We start from the raw sequence: 22494 nt of genomic DNA, 5'->3' as shown, positions 1-22494 counted from the left end.
CAGTACATTTAAGTAGATGGAATGTTTAACCCTCATCTCTCCCTCATCCCTTTTGTCTCCCCCCTCCACCTCCCCCTTTCTATCTTTCTCCCCCATCCCTCCTCTGTCTTTGTCGTCATCGTCCCCCCCTCCCCCCAATCCCCAGGTGTATCTGAGCAGGCCAGATGTGTGTCCTCAGGGTCTCTATGACCTCATGCTGAGCTGCTGGAACCGGGACTGCAAGCTCCGCCCATCATTTGCCCACATTCACTCCTTCCTCACAGAGGATGCCATGAACATGGTGTAGAGAGAGAGAGGAATGGAAGAGTGAGATGGAGAGAGGGGGATGAGAGACGGCTCCTCCAACCTTCATTCCGCCATTCATCGTAGAGATGAGTGCTTTGAGCGAGGGATGTGTGTAGAAGTGGTGGAGGTGTAGAGGGAGAGGTGTGCAGTAGAGGGACGGGTGCCTGCTTGTATATTTTGTATTTCTCAATGATGGGCGGATGGGGCTGAGACACCGCTGGTTCGGTTTTTCATCCCACGAGACAGACCCCAACCCACACCCCTTTACCCCCCCCCCCCCCCCCCCCCCCCCCCTGAGTAGTCTCTAGAACGTCTTGATAAGAATGTAACACAACACAATGGATGGTGCGGTGGTGGGTTGGTGTCTGATTCTGCATAGTGCTTCCAGGACCACCGATGGTCTGTCAATGGTCTGCTAGCGAACACAGGGAAGCTGTAAGACGTATGGGGAGGAGATGTGACAATGCTTGGTAATGTAGATGAAGCTAAAATGAATTTGTAACGCTGAATAATGTTTCTCAAAGAATATCAACAATACCAATCTGATTATGCATCAATGTCAGACATTAATACTCTGAAATGTGATCATAGTTTAATAGCATATTAACATTTTGGGATAAACTTATCACATCATCCTATATAGATATTTTATTACTTGACCTGCTAATGTTTTTGGTATTTGTATAAATCATGTGCTAGGGTTACTGGTGAAGGTCTATATATATTCTCATACTGTCAACATTTCTCCATCTCAAAACGGTACACACACATTTTTCACACAGAGGTGAAATTGCACACAAGGTTCTGTCTTACTGTCTTAGTACTATATATGTCCCAGTATATTTCACTAGTTATCAGTATATAACCCAGTTCTTCCCAGCCCCAAACCCTCCCTCCCAGACCCCAGTCTAAGGTTGTCTCTAGTCTCATGGAACCAGACGAGTGTGGCTGAATATTGCATTATATTCCTCTGGCCTAATGATGGTATCTCATACACAGGCCAGTAGCAGACACAGCAACAGCTGTTCCACCAGCAGTCTGTAACACCAGGCATTAGACACACACACACAATGCTGTCAGTCAGTCAGCTGCTCAGCCCAGACTAGGCTGGCGTTGTGACTATATTCTGCCTCCCTCTCCACCCAACTCAGTATCTCACCACACCGCCTTTCATTCTGCAGTCTCACTCATATCTCTCACAACTGATCCACTCTGAGCTGTAACTATGGAGTTATACTGGACTGATGTGAACTGATCTGGACTCGATGACTCTTTCCAGGACAGGAAGTGTGTGGTTGTTACTCTACCAGACCTCCAAACTGAAACCCTTTGGACTTCCGGAGCCAGAGAGAACTGACTGGTGTCACGTGACGTGAGCCTCACTGCCTGAGAGAACAGGTACAGTAGGGGAGGTGCACTGTGAACGGCTACAACCAATGAGATTTGAACTTAACAGAACAGAGACATCCTTCCTTATGGGAGCTGGAATAGTATAGCCCACAGCAACACACACTAAAAGACAGACAACACTGTCTGTGCTGTGACATCACATGTGAAACTGACAGTTGTGATTGGTTACTAGCTGATGGAACAGCATAACACAGATGGACAGATGGATTGACGACTAGACGGGAGTGGGGGCTGATCTATGTAAATGACAATTTTCATGTGTAAGTGAGGTGAGCGATGTGATTTTCTACCAGCGATGGATAGCGGAGCTGGGTCTGACTCCGTGACCCAGATGCAGAAAGGAGGTTCATGTATATGTCCAATACACTACCAGCTGCACTTTAAAGGCTGTTTCTGGCCGCACGCCCCAATACCTGCACAGTCTTGGCCAGTCTTGGGGCATAGTTACAGTACTTGTAGTTGAACAACTAATTAACGACACTTTGAGTAGCTCCCCCAACAGTATCATGTCTGTATCCCCTTGGTGTTAGAACCGATAGCAGTCCAACATGGCATTGCTGGTCAAAATAGATGTAGTTCTAAACAGAAAAACAGGTCAGTGTCTTGTGATTTATCATCTTAAAATTGATCATGTATTCATGATTCATTTCAGTGGATTGTTGTTCAAATAGAACTGCCTCATAAAAGGTGTTGTCAAGGAGGAAAATAGAGGTTTGGAAAACCTCTGTCTGCATTATGAGGAAAGGTAGAGCACACCAAATGCTTTCTGCCAGTGTTACATAGATACCCAGCAATAGGGAAACGATCAGACCGAATGGTTAAAACGTCAATCACAACGGATTTAACACTCATGAGAAGAGGAGCACTAACAACTGTATCCAAAGCTTTCTAGTTTGTCAGTAACCTTTCATCTACATTATCCCAACATAAGCTGCCCGTGGTAGACTCTGCCTCACTGAGTGTAGTTCTGCATAATGTGTCAGGCTTAATCAAGATGATCAAATAATCCTTGTTTACTGATTGAATGAGTGCGAATGGTGGTGCCATATGAATGTGTGTCTCGCTTGACCTTTTTTGATACACTGTAGCCCAACTAAACCCATATGTGTATATATATTTCCTGTATATGTACTTAGAATCTCCTTGTTGTCAGTGATGCTGTCATCCTTTGTCTTAGAATATGTACACGTCATCAGGTTCATCTTCAAAGGACAGAATTTTTATTTTGTTGTCTAATATATGGAATTTCTTTGTTACAGTTGGGGTCTCTTTTTGTTCCTCTGTAGAAAGCTTGCTACCTTACCTTGATGCCATTATAATTCATTGTGTTTATTTTTGTAGTTTTAATAAAGTTAACCTTTTCAAATAAAGCCAGGAAGAATGTTTTGTCATTAAAACACACACACTGAAGAAACAACACATGTAGAGGACAAAGGGTGAGTTAGGAAAGAGCGTTTGTGTTTATAGAAATGTTACAATAATTTCATAACTTAGTGCACTTCAATTCAAAGTTTACACTACAGTGCCTTGCACTAGTATTTATCCCCCTTGGTGTTTTTCCTATCTTGTTGCATTACAACCTGTAATTGAAATGGATGTCATGTAATGGACACACAAAATAGTCCAAATTGGTGAAGTGAAATTTAAAAAATAACTTGCTTAAAAAAATGTAAAGAAATTAAGTGGTGTGTTCATATGTATTCACCCCCTTTGTTATGAAGCCCCTAAATAACATCAACACCACGAAGACCAAGGTCAGGGAAAAGTTGGAGAAGTACAGATCAGGGTTGAATTATATAAAAATATCCAAAACTTTAAGACATCCCACAGAGCACCATTTAAATCCATTGTAAAAAAATTGAAAGAATATGGCACCAAAACTCACAGACCAGGTAAGGAGGGTATTAATCAGAAAGGTAACAAGAGAGCAAAGATAACCCTGAAGGAGCTGCAAAGCCCCACAGTGGAGATTGGAGTATCTGTTTATATGACCACTTTAAGCCGTACACTCCACAGAGCTGGGCTTTATGGAAGAGTGGCCAGAAAAAAGACATTTCTTAAAGAAACAAAAATAAGCAAACATGTTAGGTGTTCATCAAAAGGCATGTGGGAAACTCCCCAAACATATGGAAGAAGGTTCTCTGGTCAGATGAGACTAAAATTGTCCATCAAGGAAAACACTGTCTGGTGCAAACCCAACACCTCTCATCACCCAGAGAACACCATGTTTTTCCATCAGCAGGGACTGGGAAACTGGTCAGAATTGAAGGAATGATGGATGGTGCTAAACACAGGGAAATTCTTGAGGGGAAACCTGTTTCAGTGTTCCAGAGATTTGAGACTGGGACAATGACCCTAAGCATACTGCTAAAGCAACATTTAAATGTCTTGGAATGGCCTAGTCAAAGCCCAGACCTCAATCCAATTGAGAATATGTGGTATGACTTAAAGATTGCTGTACACCAGCGGAACCCATCCAACTTGAAGGAGCTGGGGCAGTTTTGCCTTGAAGAATGGGCAAAAATCCCAGTGGCTAGATGTGCCAAGCTTATAGAGACATATCCCAAGAGACTTGCAGCTGTAATTGCTGCAAAAGGTGGCTCTACAAACTACTGACTTTGGGGGGGTGAATAGTTATGCACGCTCAAGTTCAGTTGTCTTATTTCACAATAAAAAAAAATTGCATCTTCAAAGTGGTAGTCATGTGTAAACCCCCCCCCAAAATCTATTTAAATTCCAGATTTTAAGGCAACAAAATAGGAAAAATGTCAAGGGGGGTGAATACTTTCGCAAGCCACTGTACATGGAAGGCCAGGCATTATCTTGGCAAGTCAACAAAGCATAGACGGAAATACAAGCACAGAAATCATATTTAACTAAGAGCAGCTACAGGACAGAAAAAGGTTAAAAGTCACAAATCATTGACATTATGACATAATATACAGGTGTGTGCATAAGTGAAAGCAGTAGTATTGTTTTGGTGAAATTGGTTTTCATTAATATCTTTAGAACATAGCCTGCCTCTATAGGTTGTCACAATGTTTAACGTGGGGTGAAAGTTTAGCCTTTAGGTTCAGAGAAAAATGGGAATCTTTCAACTTAGTCAGGCACTTGACGGTAACAAAATGCATAGACAGCCAGAGAGCATGTAAGCTTTGGGGAATTACAATCAGCTACAGAGAAGTAGCTTCTAGAATCCTGAGTGGTGGTATAGAACACAGAAGGATTCTATTTCTATGGTATAGAACCAGTCCCTAACAAACCTTATACTACAGCAGGGATGTGATCAGCACCACATAGAAAATCTGGAAAAATAAGACCAATAAGACCTAATGACAAGATTACGATACAAAAGGATAGCTCCTGATTAATCAACACATCTGATTAAAATGTATATCGTCTACTCCAGTCTATAGAAGGTGCCTGTCTACCCCACTGGACCATACATGAAACTCCACTATAGTAGTGTCTGTAGCCTGGTCCCAGGTCTGGTTGTGCTTTTGCCTGTTCCATTGACATTGTTAAGGGAAAAATGTTTGGCTTGACAATTCGATAAGGAGTTGACAAGAGAGCAGAAACAGACTGGCACCCCGGCTAGTTTCGCCATTCCCCTCTCCTACACACAACTTCACCTCAAACAGCACATCCACGTGACTGACAGTACACCGGACCTAGATAAAGAGACCTCGGAGGTTAGTCTTCAGCAGGAAAACCCCAGTCCGCTCGCTCCCTCCCTCCTCCCACCCACTTACTTCCTTCCTTCCTTCCAATCACTTCACAGAAAATCTCCACCTTTATACAGTTATAGCACAGTAGAAGCTCTGAGCGAAGGCCTGTCTAATAAGTCTAGGGTTTAGAAACACTGGAACTAAGCCATAATGGTGTACATGACAATCTGTCTGTTGGATAAACAACACTTTAGTAACAGAGAATATGTAGTTCCTTGTTTTTTTTTTTGCTATGGAAAATTAGATTAGGTACCATCAAATTCAGTACTCCATTGATTGTGTCTATGCCAGTATTGTACCAACAGAGAAAAGAGGTTTAGTGCCAACCCATCATATAGTTTGTGATTTCATCCCACACATATGGCAGGGTCATGGCAAAAAGATCACAAATCAGCATTATCTGCATGCAACTTGGCTTCTACTGTAATATGGCTTGTATTGATATGATTCATTAGACTTTAAAACACAAGGCACTGGCCATTCTAGAGGGCTAGAGATATCAGTAGACTGATCTAGGATCTACTGTCAAGGGAGCACATAGTGGAAAAGCACTGTCCATAAGTTGGTAGACAGAGGTACTAGAATCCATAAGCAGGTAGAACATGTTTAATATCATGACTACCAGTACTACAATTAGCTAAAATGAAGAAATGTCCACAGTGAAAGTAAAGAGCATTTCTTCTTAATTTGCAAAGCAATTAATAGCAACTAGCTAGCCAACCATGCTCAGAACAAGACAGACTACCTTAGAACAACTGCAAATGTCGACAAAACAATCAACTAACAAACCTCATACTGACACGATTATTTCCTATGAACAACAAAGAGAATGAAATATCCTTTCTCAACCACATCCCAATGAAATAATACTCTATGAATTACAACTAAAACAACTATGTGACAGTGGAACAGTTTATATGGACCCAAACCTGTAAGAGGGAGACAGAAAGGCAGGCTTGAAGCAGTGATTAAAACACACTGAATAACGGACAGGGAAAAGAGGCTCGTTGCTACCAGAACTACTAAGGCTGTGTCATGCTAGCCCAAAGTGCTTTCCTTTCCTTCATCCAAGCTGATCTAACAGAGATATGAATGACCAGGAGACACAAACTCCCACAGTAGGCCTACAACATACAGCTTTGACCCATCCTTTGTTTCAGATCAGTGCCAATGAGAGTGCTGACACATGCTCTAAGAAAGACTACCGTGCTAACACAGGCATGCAGACAGGCATGCAGACATAGACAGACAACTACACTAGGGAATAGTAATTATAGGCACAAGGAGGCAGTATGGAGTTCCTGGTCTGACGGTGCAGGCTGTCTCAGTCACTGGGCTCCATTCTCAGCCCATTCGGGTGGACAGGCCAACCTGTGGAAAGGGGAGAGAATGTCAGTGTTTGTCGACAAATAAGTTCACATACACATACTGTATATGCACACACAAATACTATGTTCCTCTCTCTTCCACACACGCATTACACAGACCTGTGAGATGTTGATTCCAGTGAGTTTCTCCACAGCAGCTGGTAGTCTGGTCATGATGTCCAGAACCTCTCCGGTCAGCTTGGCAGCGCCCACCTCACCCCCACCGCTGGAAACCATGGTAACCTTCTGGGCCATGGAGAGGGGCCTGCTGATCTCCTCTGCTATCTATAGGACAGGAGGAGTGATGGCAGCTTCAGGAAGAGAACAGCAGCAGACAGGACTGCAGTAACACTACACTACATGTCCATCTGTCATCTAATCAATCTGTCATCCATCTATCCTCATATCCACTGAATCTGACCATTTATCCATCCAATCTCTTCATCTCTCCATCCATCTGCTTAAACTCTCCATCTACTGAATCACTTTCCCATCAATCCTTCTCCCTATCCATGCACCCTCCCATTCTCTAGTAGAACCAGTCCTGCTCTCAGTGTGACTGACCAGTGGTAGTTTCTCCAGCAGCATGTCCACCATGGCTCCCTCCCCGTACTGTTTAAAGGCCTCAGCCTTCTTAGCCATCTGCTCTGCCTCGGCACGACCCTTAGCCTCCAGAGCAAACGCCTCAGCATCGCCCCTCATCTACACAGACAGGACAGAGACAAGGAGAGAGAACACATAGTTCAAATAACCAAAGGGTGTATATACACAGAAGAAAAAATAAGAACACACTCAGTTGCCAGTTTATTAGGTACATCCGGTACCGGGAGGGTCCAGAACAGCCTGAATTATTTGGGGCATGGAAACGTTGCTCAATAACTGGTATCAAGGGACTTAACTTGTGCCAAGAAAACATTCCCCACACCATTACACCACCCCCTCCAGGCTGTACTGTTGACACCAGGCAGGAAGGGGCCATGGACTCATGCTACTTATGCCAAATCCTGACTCTGCGATCAGCATGACGCAACAGGAACCGGGATTCATTGAGCTAGGCAATGTTTTTCCACTCCTCAACTGTCCAGTGTTGGTGATCGCGTGCCCACTGGAGCCACTTCTTGTTTTTAGCTGAAAGGAGTGGAACCCAGTGTGGTCGTCTGCTGCAGTAGCCAATCCGTGACAAGGACCGGCGAGTTGTGCTTTCAGAGTTGCCGTTCTGCACACCACTGTTGTACTGTGTCGTTACTTGCCTGTTTGTGGCCCGCAAGACACAGGTGGGTGGTTGTGCTATGAAAAATATATCCAAATGTGAAATGGACTGATAATAAGACTGATTAATAAGGATGTGTATAATATATGAAACAGGAAGAAAGAGAGAGAACTTATCCTAAAGTAAGGTTAAATTAAGGCAAGTAAGCGATGCATACAAAGTAGGAGACAAGGAAGTTAGAATAGAGACAGGAAGAGGAACAGAGAACACCAACCTCAATATGGAGAGAGGGGAGGGAGAAAAAGAGAGCGAGTGGATGAATGAGAGGGTGGAAAGGCCAGGCTGTCAGGGGAGAAGCTAGGACAGGAGGCATTTCAGACAGCTATTGTACTGGGGGTGAAGAGACTGATAACAGGAGTGACAGGAGAGTGGAGGGGAGTGATCGAGGAGGTGCTGCTGAACTCACTCTGATGGACTCTGCCTCTGCCTCAGCCTCCATGATGAGCTGTGCACTGTGAAAGAGAGAAGGACAGAGACCGTTTGAGTTGAACAGAGCAAATGTTGGAGCACTAGAAAAGTCTCTTCCTTAGTTTAACAGGACTCACTGTAACTACTACAGAACAGAACATACCCCCAGTGCTGACATACCCCCATCATTCCCCTTTTATGGCGACAATAGGGCCTTATTTTGCTGTATACATTAGAAGTATTGGAATTAAGTCAAAGCATTATGTAAAGGAAATAGTGGTGAACTTGATCAAATGTCCTGGAGGGGGTGTATCTGACCGTTTCTGAAAGGGGGTGTATCTGACCGTTTCTGAAAGGGGGTGTATCTGACCGTTTCTGAAAGGGGGTGTATCTGACCGTTTCTGAAAGGGGGTGTATCTGACCGTTTCTGAAAGAAACAATTGCAAATGGTTGTGGACCTGTAAACAGATTGTTTGAACAAATTCTGAAACATGGTTTAACTGGGAAAAAAATGACAATTACAGTAGGGTTACTAACAGCAGTAGCCTACACACTTAAAAACATCAACCAGAGACTCAAATCAACTGTCTGTTATAAACTGTGCTCCCTGTTGGATGCATAGGCTAGCTAGAGCAAACTTTTTAAATTATAATAGCCCATCTAATAAGTCCAATTAAAAATGAGAGCTGTGCTCATTGTAATTTGTTGTATGGCTACTTCAGGAATATGAACTCATGACCAGAAAATTAGGAATTTATTCTGCAATGATCATTATTTTAGAATGCAAAAATAACAGCAAATGATTGCATCTTGTTATTATATTTAGCTACTTGTTTTTTTAGTTATGAATAAGAGTATCATCATACAGTTGAAGTCGGAAGTTTACATACACCTTAGTCAAATACAATTAAACTCAGTTTTTCACAATTCCTGACATTTAATCCTAGTAAAAATTCCCTTTCTTAGGTCAGGTAGGATCACCACTTTATTTTAAGAATGTGAAATGTCAGAATAATAGTATAAATAATTATTAATTTTTTCATCACATTCCCAGTGGGTCAGAAGTTTAGATACACTCAATTAGTATTTGATAGCATTGCCTTTAAATTGTTTAACTTGGGTCAAACGTTCCGGGTAGCCTTCCACAAGCTTCCCACAATAAGTTGGGAGAATTTTGGCCCATTCCTCCTGACAGAGCTGGTGTAACAGAGTCAGATTTGTAGGCATCCTTGCTCGCACACGCTTTTTCAGTTCTGCCCACAAATGTTCTATAGGATTAAGGTCAGGGCTTTGTGATGGCCACTCAAATACCTTGACTTCGTTGTCCTTGAGCCATTTTGCCACATCTTTGGAAGTATGCTTGGGGTCATTGTCCATTTGGAAGACCCATATGCGACCAAAGTTTAACTTTCTGACTGATGTCTTGAGATGTTGCTTCAATATATCCACATAATGTTCCTTCCTCATGATGTCATCTATTTTGTGAAGTGCACCAGTCCCTCCTGCAGCAAAGCACACCCACAACATGATGCTGCCACCCCGGTGCTTCACAGTTGAGATGGTGTTCTTCATCTTGCAAGCCTCCCCCTTTTTCCTTCAAAACATAACGATGGTCATTATAGTAAAAAGATAATATTTTTGTTTCATCAGACCAGAGGATATTTCTCCAAAAAGTACAATATTCGTCCCCATGTATAGGTGCAAACAGTAGTCTGGCTTTTTTATGGCGGTTTTGGAGCAGTGGCTTCTTCTTTGCTGAGCGGTATTTCAGGTTGTCGATATAGGACTCATTATACTGTGGATATAGATACTTTTGTACCCGTTTCCTCCAGCATCATCACAAAGTCTTTTGCTGTTGTTCTGGAATTGATTTGCACTTTTCAAATAAAAATGTATTTATCACGTGCCGAATACAACAGGTGTAGACCTTACAGCGAAATGCTTACTTACAGGCTCTAACTAATAGTGCAAAAAAGGGGGTTATAAAAGTAGCGAGGCTACATACAGACACCGGTTAGTCAGGCTGATTGAGGTAGAATGTACAGTGGGGCAAAAAAGTATTTAGTTAGCCACCCATTGTGCAAGTTCTCCCACTTAAAAAGATGAGGCCTGTAATTTTCATCATAGGTACACTTCAACTATGACAGACAAAAATCCTACAATGTGATTTTCTGGATTTTTTTCTCTTTCATTTTGTCTGTCATAGTTGAAGTGTACCTATGATGAAAATTACAAGCCTCTCATCTTTAAGTGGGAGAACTTGCACAATTGGTGGCTGACTAAATACTTTTTTGCCCCACTGTACATGTAGATATGGTTAAAGTGACTATGCATATATGATGAACAGAGAGTAGCGTAAAATAGGGTTTGGGGGGGGGGGCACACAGTCCAGGTAACCATTTGGTTATCTGTTCAGGAGTCTTATCGCTTGGGGGTAAAAACTGTTGAGAAGCCTTTTTGTCCTAGACTTGGCACTCCGGTACCGCTTGCCATGCGGTAGTAGAGAGAACAGTCTATGACTGGGGTGGCTGGAGTCTTTGACAATTTTTAGAGCCTTCCTCTGACACCGCCTGGTGTAGAGGTCCTGGATGGCAGGCAGCTACCGTACGCACTACCCTCTGTAGTGCCTTGTGGTCAGAGGCCGAGCAATTGCCATACCAGGCAGTGATGCAACCAGTCAGGATGCTCTCGATGTTGCAGCTGTAGAACCTTTTCAGGTTCTCAGGACCCATGCCAAATCTTTTTAGTTTCCTGTGGGGGAGTAGGCTTTGTCGGGCCCTCTTCACAACTGTCTTGGACCATTCTAGTTTGTTGTTGATGTGGACACCGAGGAACTGCTCCACTACAGCCCCGTCGATAAGAATGGGGACGTGCTTGGTCCTCCTTTTCCTGTAGTCCACAATCATCTCCTTAGTCTTGGCTACGTTGGGGGAAATCGGTTGTTATTCTGGCACCACACAGCCAGGTCTCTGACCTCCACCCTATAGGCTGTCTTGTCGTTGTCTGTGATCAGGCCTACCACTGTTGTGTCGTCTGCAAACTTAATGATGGTGTTTGAGTCGTTCCTGGCCATGCAGTCATGGGTGAACAGGGAGTAGAGGTCGACCGATTATGATTTTTCAACGCCGATACCGATTATTGGAGGACCCCCTCCCCCAATTTTTTTTTGATGCCGATTAAATCGGCCGATAAAAAAATCAAAAATTATTTGTAATAATGACAATTACAACAATACTGAATAAACACTTATTTTAACTTAATATAAGAACATCAATAAAAACATCAATTTAGCCTCAAATAAATAATGAAACATGTTCCATTTGGTTTAAATAATGCAAAAACAAAAGTGTTGGAGAAGAAAGTAAAAGTGCAATATGTGCCAATAACATTTAAGTTCCTTGCTCAGAACACATGAAAGTTGGTGGTTCCTTTTAACATGAGTTAATATAGTATTTATAGGACTATTTCTCTCTATACCATTTGTATTTCATATACCTTTGAAGATTGGATGTTCTTATAGGCACTTTAGTATTGCCAGTGTAACAGTATAGCTTCTGTCCCTCTCCTCGCCCCTTTCTGGGCTCGAACCAGGAACACATCGACAACAGCCACCCTCGAAGCAGCGTCAAGGGGAACAACCACTCCAAGTCTCAGAGAGAGTGACGTTTGAAACGCTTTTAGCGCACACCCCGCTAACTAGCTAGCCATTTCACATCGGTTACACCATTAGTATTGGCAGCCTAATCTCGGGAGTTGATAGGCTTGAAGTCATAAACAGCGCTGTGCTTGCGAAGAGCTGCTGGCAAAAGGCACGAAAGTGCTGTTTGAATGAATGCTTCCGAGCCTGCTGCTGCCTTCCATCAATCAGTCAAACTGCTCTATCAAACCATAGACTTAATTATAACATAATAACACGCAGAAATACGAGCCTTAGGTCATTAATATGGTTGAATCCAGAAACTATCATTTTGAAAACAAACCGTTTATTCTTTCAGTGAAATACGGAACCGTTCCGTATTTTATCTAAAGGGTGGCATCCCTAAGTCTAAATATTCCTGTTACATTGTACAACCTTCAATGTTATGTCATAATTACGTAAAATTCTGGCAAATTAGTTCGCAATGAGCCAGGCTGCCCAAACTGTTGCATATACCCTGACTCTGCGTACAATGAACGCAAGAGAAGTGACACAATTTCACCTGGTTAATATTGCCTGCTAACCTGGATTTCTTTTAGCTAAATATGCAGGTTTAAAAATATATACTTCTGTGTATTGATTTTAAGAAAGGCATTGGTGTTTATGGTTAGGTACAGTCGCAAAAAAAGCACAATCGTTGCACAAATGCGCTTTTGTTAAATCATCCCCCTGCATTGCATCCATTATATGCAACGCAGGACACGCTAGATAAACTAGTAATATCATCAACCATGTGTAGTTAACTAGTGATTATGATTGATTGTTTTTTATAAGATAAGTTTAATGCTAGCTAGCAACTTACCTTGGCTTCTACTGCATTCGCGAAACAGGCAGGCTCCTCGTGGCGTGCAATGAGGGGCAGGTGGTTAGAGCGTTGGACTAGTTAACCGTAAGGATGCAAGATTGAATCCCAGAGCTGACAAGGTCATTCTGCCCCTGAAAAAGGCAGTTAACCCACCGTTCCTAGGCAGTCATTGAAACTAAGAATGTGTTCTTAACTGACTTGCCTAATTAAATAAGGTGTAAAAAAATATATATATATATATATATATATATATATCTTGTTTTTTTTACGGCAAAAATCGGTGTCCAAAAATACAGATTTCCGATTGTTAGGAAAACTTGAAATCGGCCATTCTGATTAATCGGTTGACCTCTAACAGGGAGTACAGGAGGGGACTGAGCACGCACCCCCGTGGAGCTCCAGTGTTGAGGATCAGCGTGGCAGATGTGTTGTTACCTACCCTCACCACCTGGGGGCGACCCATCAGGAAGTCCAGTATCCAGTTGCAGAGAGAGGTGTTTAGTCCCAGGATCCTTAGCTTAGTGATGAGCTTTGAGGGCACTATGGTGTTGAACACTGAGTTGTAGTCAATGAATAGCATTCTCACATAGGTGTTCCTTTTGTCCAGGTGGGAAAGGGCAGTGTGGAGTGCAATAGAGATTGCATCATCTGTGGATCTGTTTTGGCAGTATGCAAATTAGGGTGGGTCTAGGGTCTCTGGGATAATGGTGTTGATGTGAGCCATTACCAACCTTTCAAAGCACTTCATGGCTATGGACGTGAGTGCTACGGGTCTGTAGTCATTTAGGCAGGTTGCCTTTGTGTTCAAGGGCATAGGGACTATGGTGGTCTGCTTTTCACACCAAAGTACATTCATCTCTAGGAGTCAGAACTGGTCTCCTTCCTGAGCGGTATGACGGCTGCGTGGTCCCATGCTGTTTATACTTGCGTACTATTGTTTGTACAGATGAACGTGGTACCTTCAGGCGTTTGGAAATTGCTCCCAAGGGTGAACCAGACTTGTGGAGGTCTACAATTTTTTGTCTGAGGTCTTGAGCTGATTTATTTTGATTTCCCCATGATGTCAAGCAAAGAGGCACTGAGTTTGAAGGTAGACCTTGAAATACATCCACAGGTACACCTCCAATTGAGTCAAATGATGTCAATTAGCCTATCAGAAGCTTCTAAAGCCATGACAATTTTCTGGAATTTTCCAAGCTGTTTAAAGGCACAGTCAACTTAGTGCATGTAAACTTCTGACCCACTGGAATTGTGATACAGTGAATTATAAGAATAATCTGTCTGTAAACAATTGTTGGAAAAATGACTTAATAACCAACTTGCCAAAACTATAGTATGTTAACAAGAACTTTGTGGAGTGGTTGAAAAACGTGTTTTAATGACTCCAACCTAAGTGTATGTAAAGTTCCGACTTCAACTGTATATTCTCCATTTGCACAAGGTTACCTTTGCCTTTTAGCAATGCAATACTTCAACCACTAGAAACGTTGTGTACTAATGGTCTGCAGGAGGAGAAGTACATTCTCACCTCAAGTTTCCTTTTTACAACTGACAACTTTTGCGTAAAAGCTGTCGCATTTTTGGGGCAAATTTTGCATAAAAACTGGCAAATTTTTTGGGGCATATTTAGTGTGTGTACAAAACGTTTCTCAACGAAGCCCTGGGTAATGTAACATACCGTTCTGCCTCAGCCAGTCTCTCCAGACGGTATCTCTCTGCCTCAGCAGGCTTCTTCACCGTGGCCTCCAGCTCCATCTCCTTGCGGGTGATCTCCTGCTCCTGCAGCATGATCTGCTGAGACCTCTCCACCACCTTCACCTGCATCGTCTCCTCCTCAATCCGCTGCTTCGTCTTCGCCACCTACATAACCCCAATAACACAACGGATTTAACAAACACATTTTTTTTTAAACACTGAGACACTTTACATCAAAAGTGATGGCAGTGGGGGGAATTTGAATGCTCATATCTCAAGTTAGGATTCTGCCCTGTGTAAATAAACGTGAATATTTTCCATTATTAGAACACGACACACTGCCTCGGCTGTGTTGAGCATCTGAATGAGAGGATCATTGCACGGCCCAGAGTTTGGTGGCAGGATACCTGCAGCTGATAAGCCATCTCAGACTCTGCCTTCTTGGTGTTGACCTCGTAGTCGTAGGAGGCCTTCTTCAGCTCGTAGTCTCTCTGAGCTTTGGCCATCTCGATCTCATTCAGATACTGGGCCGACACCTTCTCCTGCATGGCCTGGGCCTCACGGATCACCGCGTCTCGTTTGTACTGAGCCTCTCCGATCCTGGCATCTTTCTGCACCTGAGCTGTCCTAGCTTTACCCAGGGAGTTGAGGTAGTCCTGACAGAGACAGTGTCATTATTATTATTAGAAACATGGTAGTTTGGGTCCAGCATGTGATTGGCTGATATGGCCAATATATCACAGCTAAGGGCTGTATCCAGGGACTCCCCTTCGCATCGTGCAAGAACAGCCCTTAGTCGTGGAATATTGGCAATTTACCACACCACCTTGGGACTTATTGCTACTATAAACTGGCTACGAACATAAACAGAACAGTAAACAAGTATTTCTGTGCAGGAATTTCATAGTGTAACATCGCTGTATATTTGTCAGAGAGAACAAACCTGGTCGTCGTGAACGTCTTTGAGCGTGTAGCTGACCACGCCGATGCCCATGTTGACCAGGTCAGAGGAGGCCACCTTGAACACCTGCTCAGAAAACTTCTTACGGTCCTGGTAGATCTCCTACAGGGAAAAGACATTCATAACAAGAAATAATATAATTGCCATTTAGCAGTCACTTTTACACATTTTCGTTTTGGTGGCCCCAGATCGAACCTATGAACCCCAGCATTGCACGCCCCATACTCTACTAACTGAGCCACACAGGAAAAGAGGGGGATAAGGGTGGACCAGCCATAACGAGTGTACCCATGAGTGTTCCTGTCAAATTGGCCTAGTCTGAGGGGCTTTGTCCCTTCTAGTATTTCTGTATCTACAAGGGGGGGACCTGTAGCATACAGAGGAGATCAGCCAGAGCTACACGGGAAGTAAAACAACAGACCTTGGGAATGAAAAGGAGACTTGTTATTACATACATTATAATAACTATAATCCATTATTGCTCTGAGTTTCCAGGCAGGTTTGCCAGCATTTTAAGTAAGTCATGAGAAAGGTCAACAATGAGGAAAAACAAGCTATGGCTTGTAGCTAGAAGTCAGTGAGACATTCAGCAAGTCAATTCAAAAGACCAAGTCACTCCTTTAGGAAGAGAAAAGGGCACCAGAGGCAACACATGCCCTTTATCAGGACATGGTGCGGTGTGTAGCCTACCTCAACAGTCAGATGGGCAATGATGGCCCTCTGGTGCCCCTCCAGTGTTTCCAGGGCGATGTTGGAGACCTCAGCCTCAGACTTCCCCATGAACATCTGACAGGCCGTGGCCAGCATCTCCTTGTTCTGACCCTGGATCTTCACCTGTCAGAGGTTATAGGTTATATGGAATTCCTATTTGACCTGTGAGGTCAATTATACCTATCCAATCAGAATACTTTCACATGTACACAAAGTGTGTAGGGGCTAGGGGATGATTTCTAAGTCCATACCTGGGCGATGCCCGTGACAGAGATGGGCACTCCATGACGGGTGTACACCTTATCACTCTTCACATTCAGAGTCAGGGTGTTCAGAGTGATCCTAACAAACACCGAGAGACACAGAGAGAGAGAGAAGGGGGTATGTGGTTCAAAGAGGGAAAGTACAATGAGAATAGAAAGGGGGATAGCGAGAGGGAGGAGAAAATGAGCCATACAGAGAGAGTAACCACGACTACAGGTGGAGGCTACAAATGCCACATTGTGTTGCATTATAAGCTTAAAATAGTAGCCTGGCATTTATATAGGCTTACTCATTTAACCACTAACGTTACAGTAACAGTAGAGAATACACAGGGACTATGGGGCCTTTCTCTCTATACATTAATAGAATCCCTGAATGCAACCTGGACAGATGAACAGATGGATAGATAACTGAAAGAAGGAGAGGGAGAGACAGCCACCTCTGGATCTGTTGAATACAGGGGAGGACAAACACTCTTCCTCCAGCGATCATTAGAGGAGGGGAACGACCAAAGCCTGGAGGAGAAGCGAAGGAGAGAGAGGGCAATCAGTCTTTGACAAAGAAAGGTAAAAAGTGTAGCCTTAGTATATTCTAAAAGAGTGGCTTATTTGAAAGTATGAGAGAGATGAGATTACATTAGGCTGTACTCTCTGTCAACACAGTACTGCACACAATTAAGATGTCATGTACACTGAGTCTATGACATCAATTTGCCTACATATAGGACTACATTGCAGCACCACATTCCATATAATACAATGTAAGTGAGGAGCTAGCCTATCGACAGCTGGTATTGTAAAATGTAAACAAAATACTGTACGGTTTGAGCTGAACCTGATTACAGATTCCTGTCCTGGTTTACTACACACTGACATCCGGGCATGTTCAGCAGGACATGACGATTTGGAACATTTAGATAGAAATATGTAACATAGAACAAACTTGCCTCTCCGACATGTCGATCAAGGAATCATGTTGGCTCTATTAATGACTTTTCTATCAACAAAGTTTGACAACTGAAAGTGGCCCAGAGTTACTCAATGGTATCACATGACACTTCATGATAGGCCAAAGTGAATCACATGTCACTTCATTACGTTTTCTGTTACTTGTACTGTAAACAATCACATACAGTAAACATAGGCCTATTACAGTTTCAAGAAGAGTCATAACAATATTGGGCCATGTAGGGCGATGGGGGTAAGGTTGTGTAGATTGCCCAACCTGTTTTTTTTTTGGGTTCTGTATTGTGTCATGTAAGATTATGTTAATAAATATTAACAGGTAAAACGAAACATCTTACCAGACACCACCATGGCTTCATTGGGTCCACATGTGTGAAACATCTTGATTTGGACCTAAAAGCTGTTAGAGACGATTGTCAACGTCATTAGACAGTCTCCACTTGGTTGGCCTAATCTTTCAAGACTCCCTGGGTTAGTACTAGTGTTTTGCTGCTAGTTCTAATTCCAAACAGTTTAGGTCTAGTAGGTCAATAACACAGTAATCATACATGTAAAACATAGCCTTGAGATCTTAGAGCTACAATTAAAATAATGTTTCAAATGTAAATATAAGTGATGAAGTAGGCCTAGTGCCTCAAGTTGTGTCTGACAGTTACTTGTTCATCCGATCTGGTACAGGAGTGTGGAGCCTCAAACATTGTACATTTGCCCACTGACAAAGAAATGATCCGTCTATAATTTTAATGGTAGGTTTATTTGAACAGTGAGAGACAGAATAACAACATGTCAAAATTGTTATGAATTGATTTGCATTTTAATGAGGGAAATAAGTATTTGACCCCTCTGCAAAACATGACTTAGTACTAGGTGGCAAAACCCTTGTTGGCAATCACAGAGATCAGACGTTTCTTGTAGTTGGCCACCAGGTTTGCACACATCTCAGGAGAGATTTTGTCCCACTCCTCTTTGCAGATCTTCTCCAAGTCATTAAGGTTGAGGCTGATGTTTGGCAACTCGAACCTTCAGCTCCCTCCACAGATTTTCTATGGGATTAAGGTCTGGAGACTGGCTAGGCCACTCCAGGACCTCAATGTGCTTCTTCTTGAGCCACTCCTTTGTTGCCTTTGGCCGTGTGTTTTGGGTCATTGTCATGCTGGAATACCCATCCACGACCCATTTTCAATGCCCTGGCTGAGGGAAGGAGGTTCTCACCCAAGATTTGACGGTACATGGCCCCGTCCATCGTCCCTTTGATGCGGTGAAGTTGTCCTGTCACTTTAGAAGAAAAACACCCCCAAAGCATGTTTCCACCTCCATGTTTGACGGTGGGGATGGTGTTCTTGGGGTCATAGGCAGCATTCCTCCTCCTCCAAACACGGCGAATTGAGTTGATGCCAAAGAGCTCCATTTTGGTCTCATCTGACCACAACAATTTCACCCAGTTGTCCTCTGAATCATTCAGATGTTCATTGGCAAACTTCAGACGGGCATGTATATGTGCTTTCTTGAGCAGGGGGACCTTGCGGGCGCTGCAGGATTTCAGTCCTTCACGGTATAGTGTGTTACCAATTGTTTTCTTGGTGACTATGGTCCCAGCTGCCTTGAGATCATTGACAAGATCCCCTCCCGTGTAGTTCTAGGCTGATTCCTCACCGTTCTCATGATCATTGCAACTCCACGAGGTGAGATCTTGCATGGAGCCCCAGGCCGAGGGAGTTTGATAGTTATTTTGTGTTTCTTCCATTTGCGAATAATCGCACCAACTGTTGTCACCTTCTCACCAAGCTGCTTGTCGATGGTCTTGTAGCCCATTCCAGCCTTGTGTAGGTCTACAATCTTGTCCCTGACATCCTTGGAGAGCTCTTTGGTCTTGGCCATGGTGGAGAGTTTGGAATCTGATTGATTGATTGCTTCTGTGGACAGGTGTCTTTTATACAGGTAACAAACTGAGATTAGGAGCACTCCCTTTAAGAGTGTGCTCCTAATCTCAGCTCGTTACCTGTATAAAAGACACCTGGGAGCCAGAAATCTCTGATTGAGGGGGTCAAATACTTATTTCCCTCATTAAAATGCAAATCAGGGCCTCCCGGGTGGCACAGTGGTCTAGGGCACTGCAGCGCTAGCTGTGCCACCAGAGACTCAGGCTCACAGGCTCTGTCGCAGCCGGCCGCGACCCGGAGGTCCGTGGGGCGACGCACAATTGGCCTAGTGTCGTCCGGGGTTAGGGATGGTTTGGCCTGTCTCATCGCGCACCAGCGACTCCTGTGGCGGGCCGGGCGCAGTACACGCTAACCAAGGTCGCCAGGTGCACGGTGTACCCTCCGACACATTGGTGCAGCTGGCTTCCGGGTTGGATGCGCGCTGTGTTAAGAAGCTGTGCGGCTTGGTTGGGTTGTGTTTCGGAGGACGCATGGCTTTTGACCTTAGTCTCTCCCGTACGGGAGTTGTAGCGATGAGACAAGATAATAATTACTAACAATTGGATACCAAGAAATTGGGGAGAAAAGGGGGTAAAACATTCTTTATTTTTTAAATGCAAATCAATTTGTAACAATTTTGACATGCGTTTTTCTGGATTTTTGTTGTTGTTATTCTGTCTCTCACTGTTCAAATAAACCTACCATTAAAATTATAGAAGGATCATTTCTTTGTCAGTGGGTAAACGTACAAAATCAGCAGGGGATCAAATACTTTTTTCCCTCACTGTACTTTACTTCCTGTTTATAACGAAATGTACAAGCCAGTGGAATAACAGAGAATGTGTTGTGGTAATTAGATGGCAGTTACTTTTGTGGTTAGTACTTTTGCTGAGAAAAAGCAGTGCAAAAGTGACAGTCTGGGTGGGTGTACAACAGACTACAGTTTAGAGAGAACGTTATTTGGCAGAATGGGACAGAGGCGCTCCATCTGATCTTGGATCTAAGCAGATTGATGAGAGGTTAAATTAGCCATGTGGATCCTCCAACAGTGTCGTTCGTGAATCCATGGCTTATGCCGGAAGTTACATTATAATAGTTACCGTCTGCCAATATGTTACAGCTAGCTACATAGTTACCACAGAGATAGTAACCAGAGACAGTAGAGAAACTATAACTAGCTAGTTACGTCAACAATGTGAACGTTAAATACAGCAGATAGCTAACGTTAGTTAGTGCATTTACTTTTGCCATGTGCTGTCACCCATACTGACTGACCCACCCTATTCTGTCTCACGGCTTCACATCACTCCCTGTGAACCACAGCAAAGATTATATTTCTCTCAAATCCCAGCAAAGTCTAAACACAGTCAAGTGCGTAGCTAGCTAACTTGCAACTATGCCCCCGCCTCAACCAAATTAGCTAGTATGCTAGTTTAAGCTTGCTGGGTGAAAATCACATATTTACGTTACGCTAGCTAGGTCCATAACAACCACAAAAAAAGAAACAAATATTTTTTATCTTGCCCACTGTACATACCAATCGATTCTCCCTAAAGATATGTTTTCATAAATCGTCGTGTACACTCAAGAGGGTTTCAATATACTCCGATTTACCTGACTTGACGACTGGCTCAAATACTGGAATTGCAACAAAATGTTACTTAACGTGACTTAATGGTGAGCAAATGCTGACCACGCCCCCGTTAGAGTATAGTGGAAATAACGCCCTCTGGTGGTCAAACTGTAGACATTCTTCACCTAGAGAGCGGGGGGGTTGTCAAACTTCTTGCTTTGGGGAGAGTTGTTTTTTTATTTATTGGGCACAGGGGAGGGTAGTGCATTTTTCCCCTGGTCTAACTTTTTGCTTTGGGGAGTGTTTTTATTTTATTTTATTGGGCACAGGAGAGGGTAGTGAATTTTTCCCTGGTCAAACCTTTTGCTTTGGGGAGTGTTTTTAAAATTTTTATTGGGCACAGGGGAGGGTAGTGCATTTTTCCCTGGTTTACATTCGCTCTTTTGCATTAGTTCTTCTATCCTAGCCACATTTCCTCATCTGCTTGCATGCACCTCCCCTACATTAAGGTATTTTGGTACTTCCCTTATACACTATGCTTTTCGGGATGCTAACTTTTACTACCACAGGTCAATATAGTCTACTAGTCTGTCTTCTGTCCACCATTCATAGTAACAGTAGTGGAAGGTGGATAATTTCTCAAGATCTGCAATAAGCTAACTAGCAATCATACCACACATAAAAGCATTCAAAGCTGGATCAATTTTCAATATAAACCCACAAGAAAAACTATGAATAGCTGATCGGCAGAGGAGAGGCAAGGTGTATCATTGTACATGAAACTATTTGCATTGACCCCCGTGTTTTATTCTTATTGTTTTGCACTGAGTCTCTTGCACAGGCTCGAGGTACACTCACTGGACTCTAACCACACATACTACACTGACACTCCAACACACACTGCATATTGATGACGCCACACACACACCCATGCTGCTGCTACCCTCTATTTATCTATGCATTGTCACTTTACCCCTTCCTGCATGTACATATTACCTCAATTACCCCATACCCTTCCACATTGACTCGGTACTGGTACCTTTGTATATACCCTCATTATTAGTTTGTGTTACTATTTTTCCTATAGTCTATTTAGCAAACTTTTGTTTTGTTTTACTCTACATTGTTGGTTAAGGGCTAGTAAATAAGCATTTTACAGTGTTGTATTTGGCACATGTGACAAATACAATTTGATTTGAACAGTAAAGACATGAGACACGCAGCTCAAAAAGCTCCCCTATTATTCTTGTTAAGGGACAATACAATGATCCTACATAGACTAGCCTACATTGCATTATTGTTTAAGTGAGTACAAAATTATACTTTAGGCTGCAGTGAAAATGTAATTTGATTAACAGAGCACAGGTTTCCAGCCTTCTTATGGGAGTGAAGTACATGTCAGATAAGACATGTAATAACATGGCAATGCATTCAGT

The 22494-nt window shown here is 43.0% G+C and overlaps 2 protein-coding genes across 3 annotated transcripts in view; one reads left to right on the top strand and one right to left on the bottom strand.

Annotated features, from left to right (window-relative positions):
* The window catches only part of LOC109901691 (epithelial discoidin domain-containing receptor 1-like), a 94041-nt gene extending 88419 nt beyond the window's left edge, over positions 1-5622 (top strand). The window contains exon 21 of the mRNA XM_031838097.1: positions 146-5622. Within this exon, the coding sequence (XP_031693957.1) occupies positions 146-286 (141 nt within the window). The 3' untranslated portion in view covers positions 287-5622. The remainder of the gene's footprint in view (positions 1-145) is intronic.
* On the bottom strand, positions 3133-21195 carry flot1b (flotillin 1b). Of its 2 annotated transcripts, none has more exons than XM_020497892.2 (12): positions 21100-21195; positions 17905-17966; positions 17041-17116; positions 16589-16679; positions 16317-16460; positions 15609-15728; positions 15073-15321; positions 14649-14830; positions 8467-8512; positions 7355-7492; positions 6911-7075; positions 3133-6794 (listed from the first exon to the last, which is right to left on the bottom strand). In XM_020497892.2, the coding sequence occupies exons 2-12, from the start codon at positions 17945-17947 to the stop codon at positions 6768-6770; spliced, it is 1281 nt and encodes a 426-aa protein (XP_020353481.1). In that variant the 5' UTR covers positions 17948-17966; positions 21100-21195; the 3' UTR covers positions 3133-6767. The 2 variants fall into 2 exon arrangements, with proteins under 2 accessions (XP_020353481.1, XP_020353482.1); XM_020497893.2 differs by having other exon boundaries at positions 21023-21122.
* Positions 21196-22494: the final 1299 nt, after the last annotated feature.

This window comes from Oncorhynchus kisutch, linkage group LG13 (genome assembly GCF_002021735.2).
Source record: "Oncorhynchus kisutch isolate 150728-3 linkage group LG13, Okis_V2, whole genome shotgun sequence".
Lineage (NCBI taxonomy): Eukaryota > Metazoa > Chordata > Actinopteri > Salmoniformes > Salmonidae > Oncorhynchus > Oncorhynchus kisutch.
The sequence above is the reverse complement of the archived record's forward strand: the minus strand, read 5'-3'. Positions and strand labels throughout refer to the sequence as shown.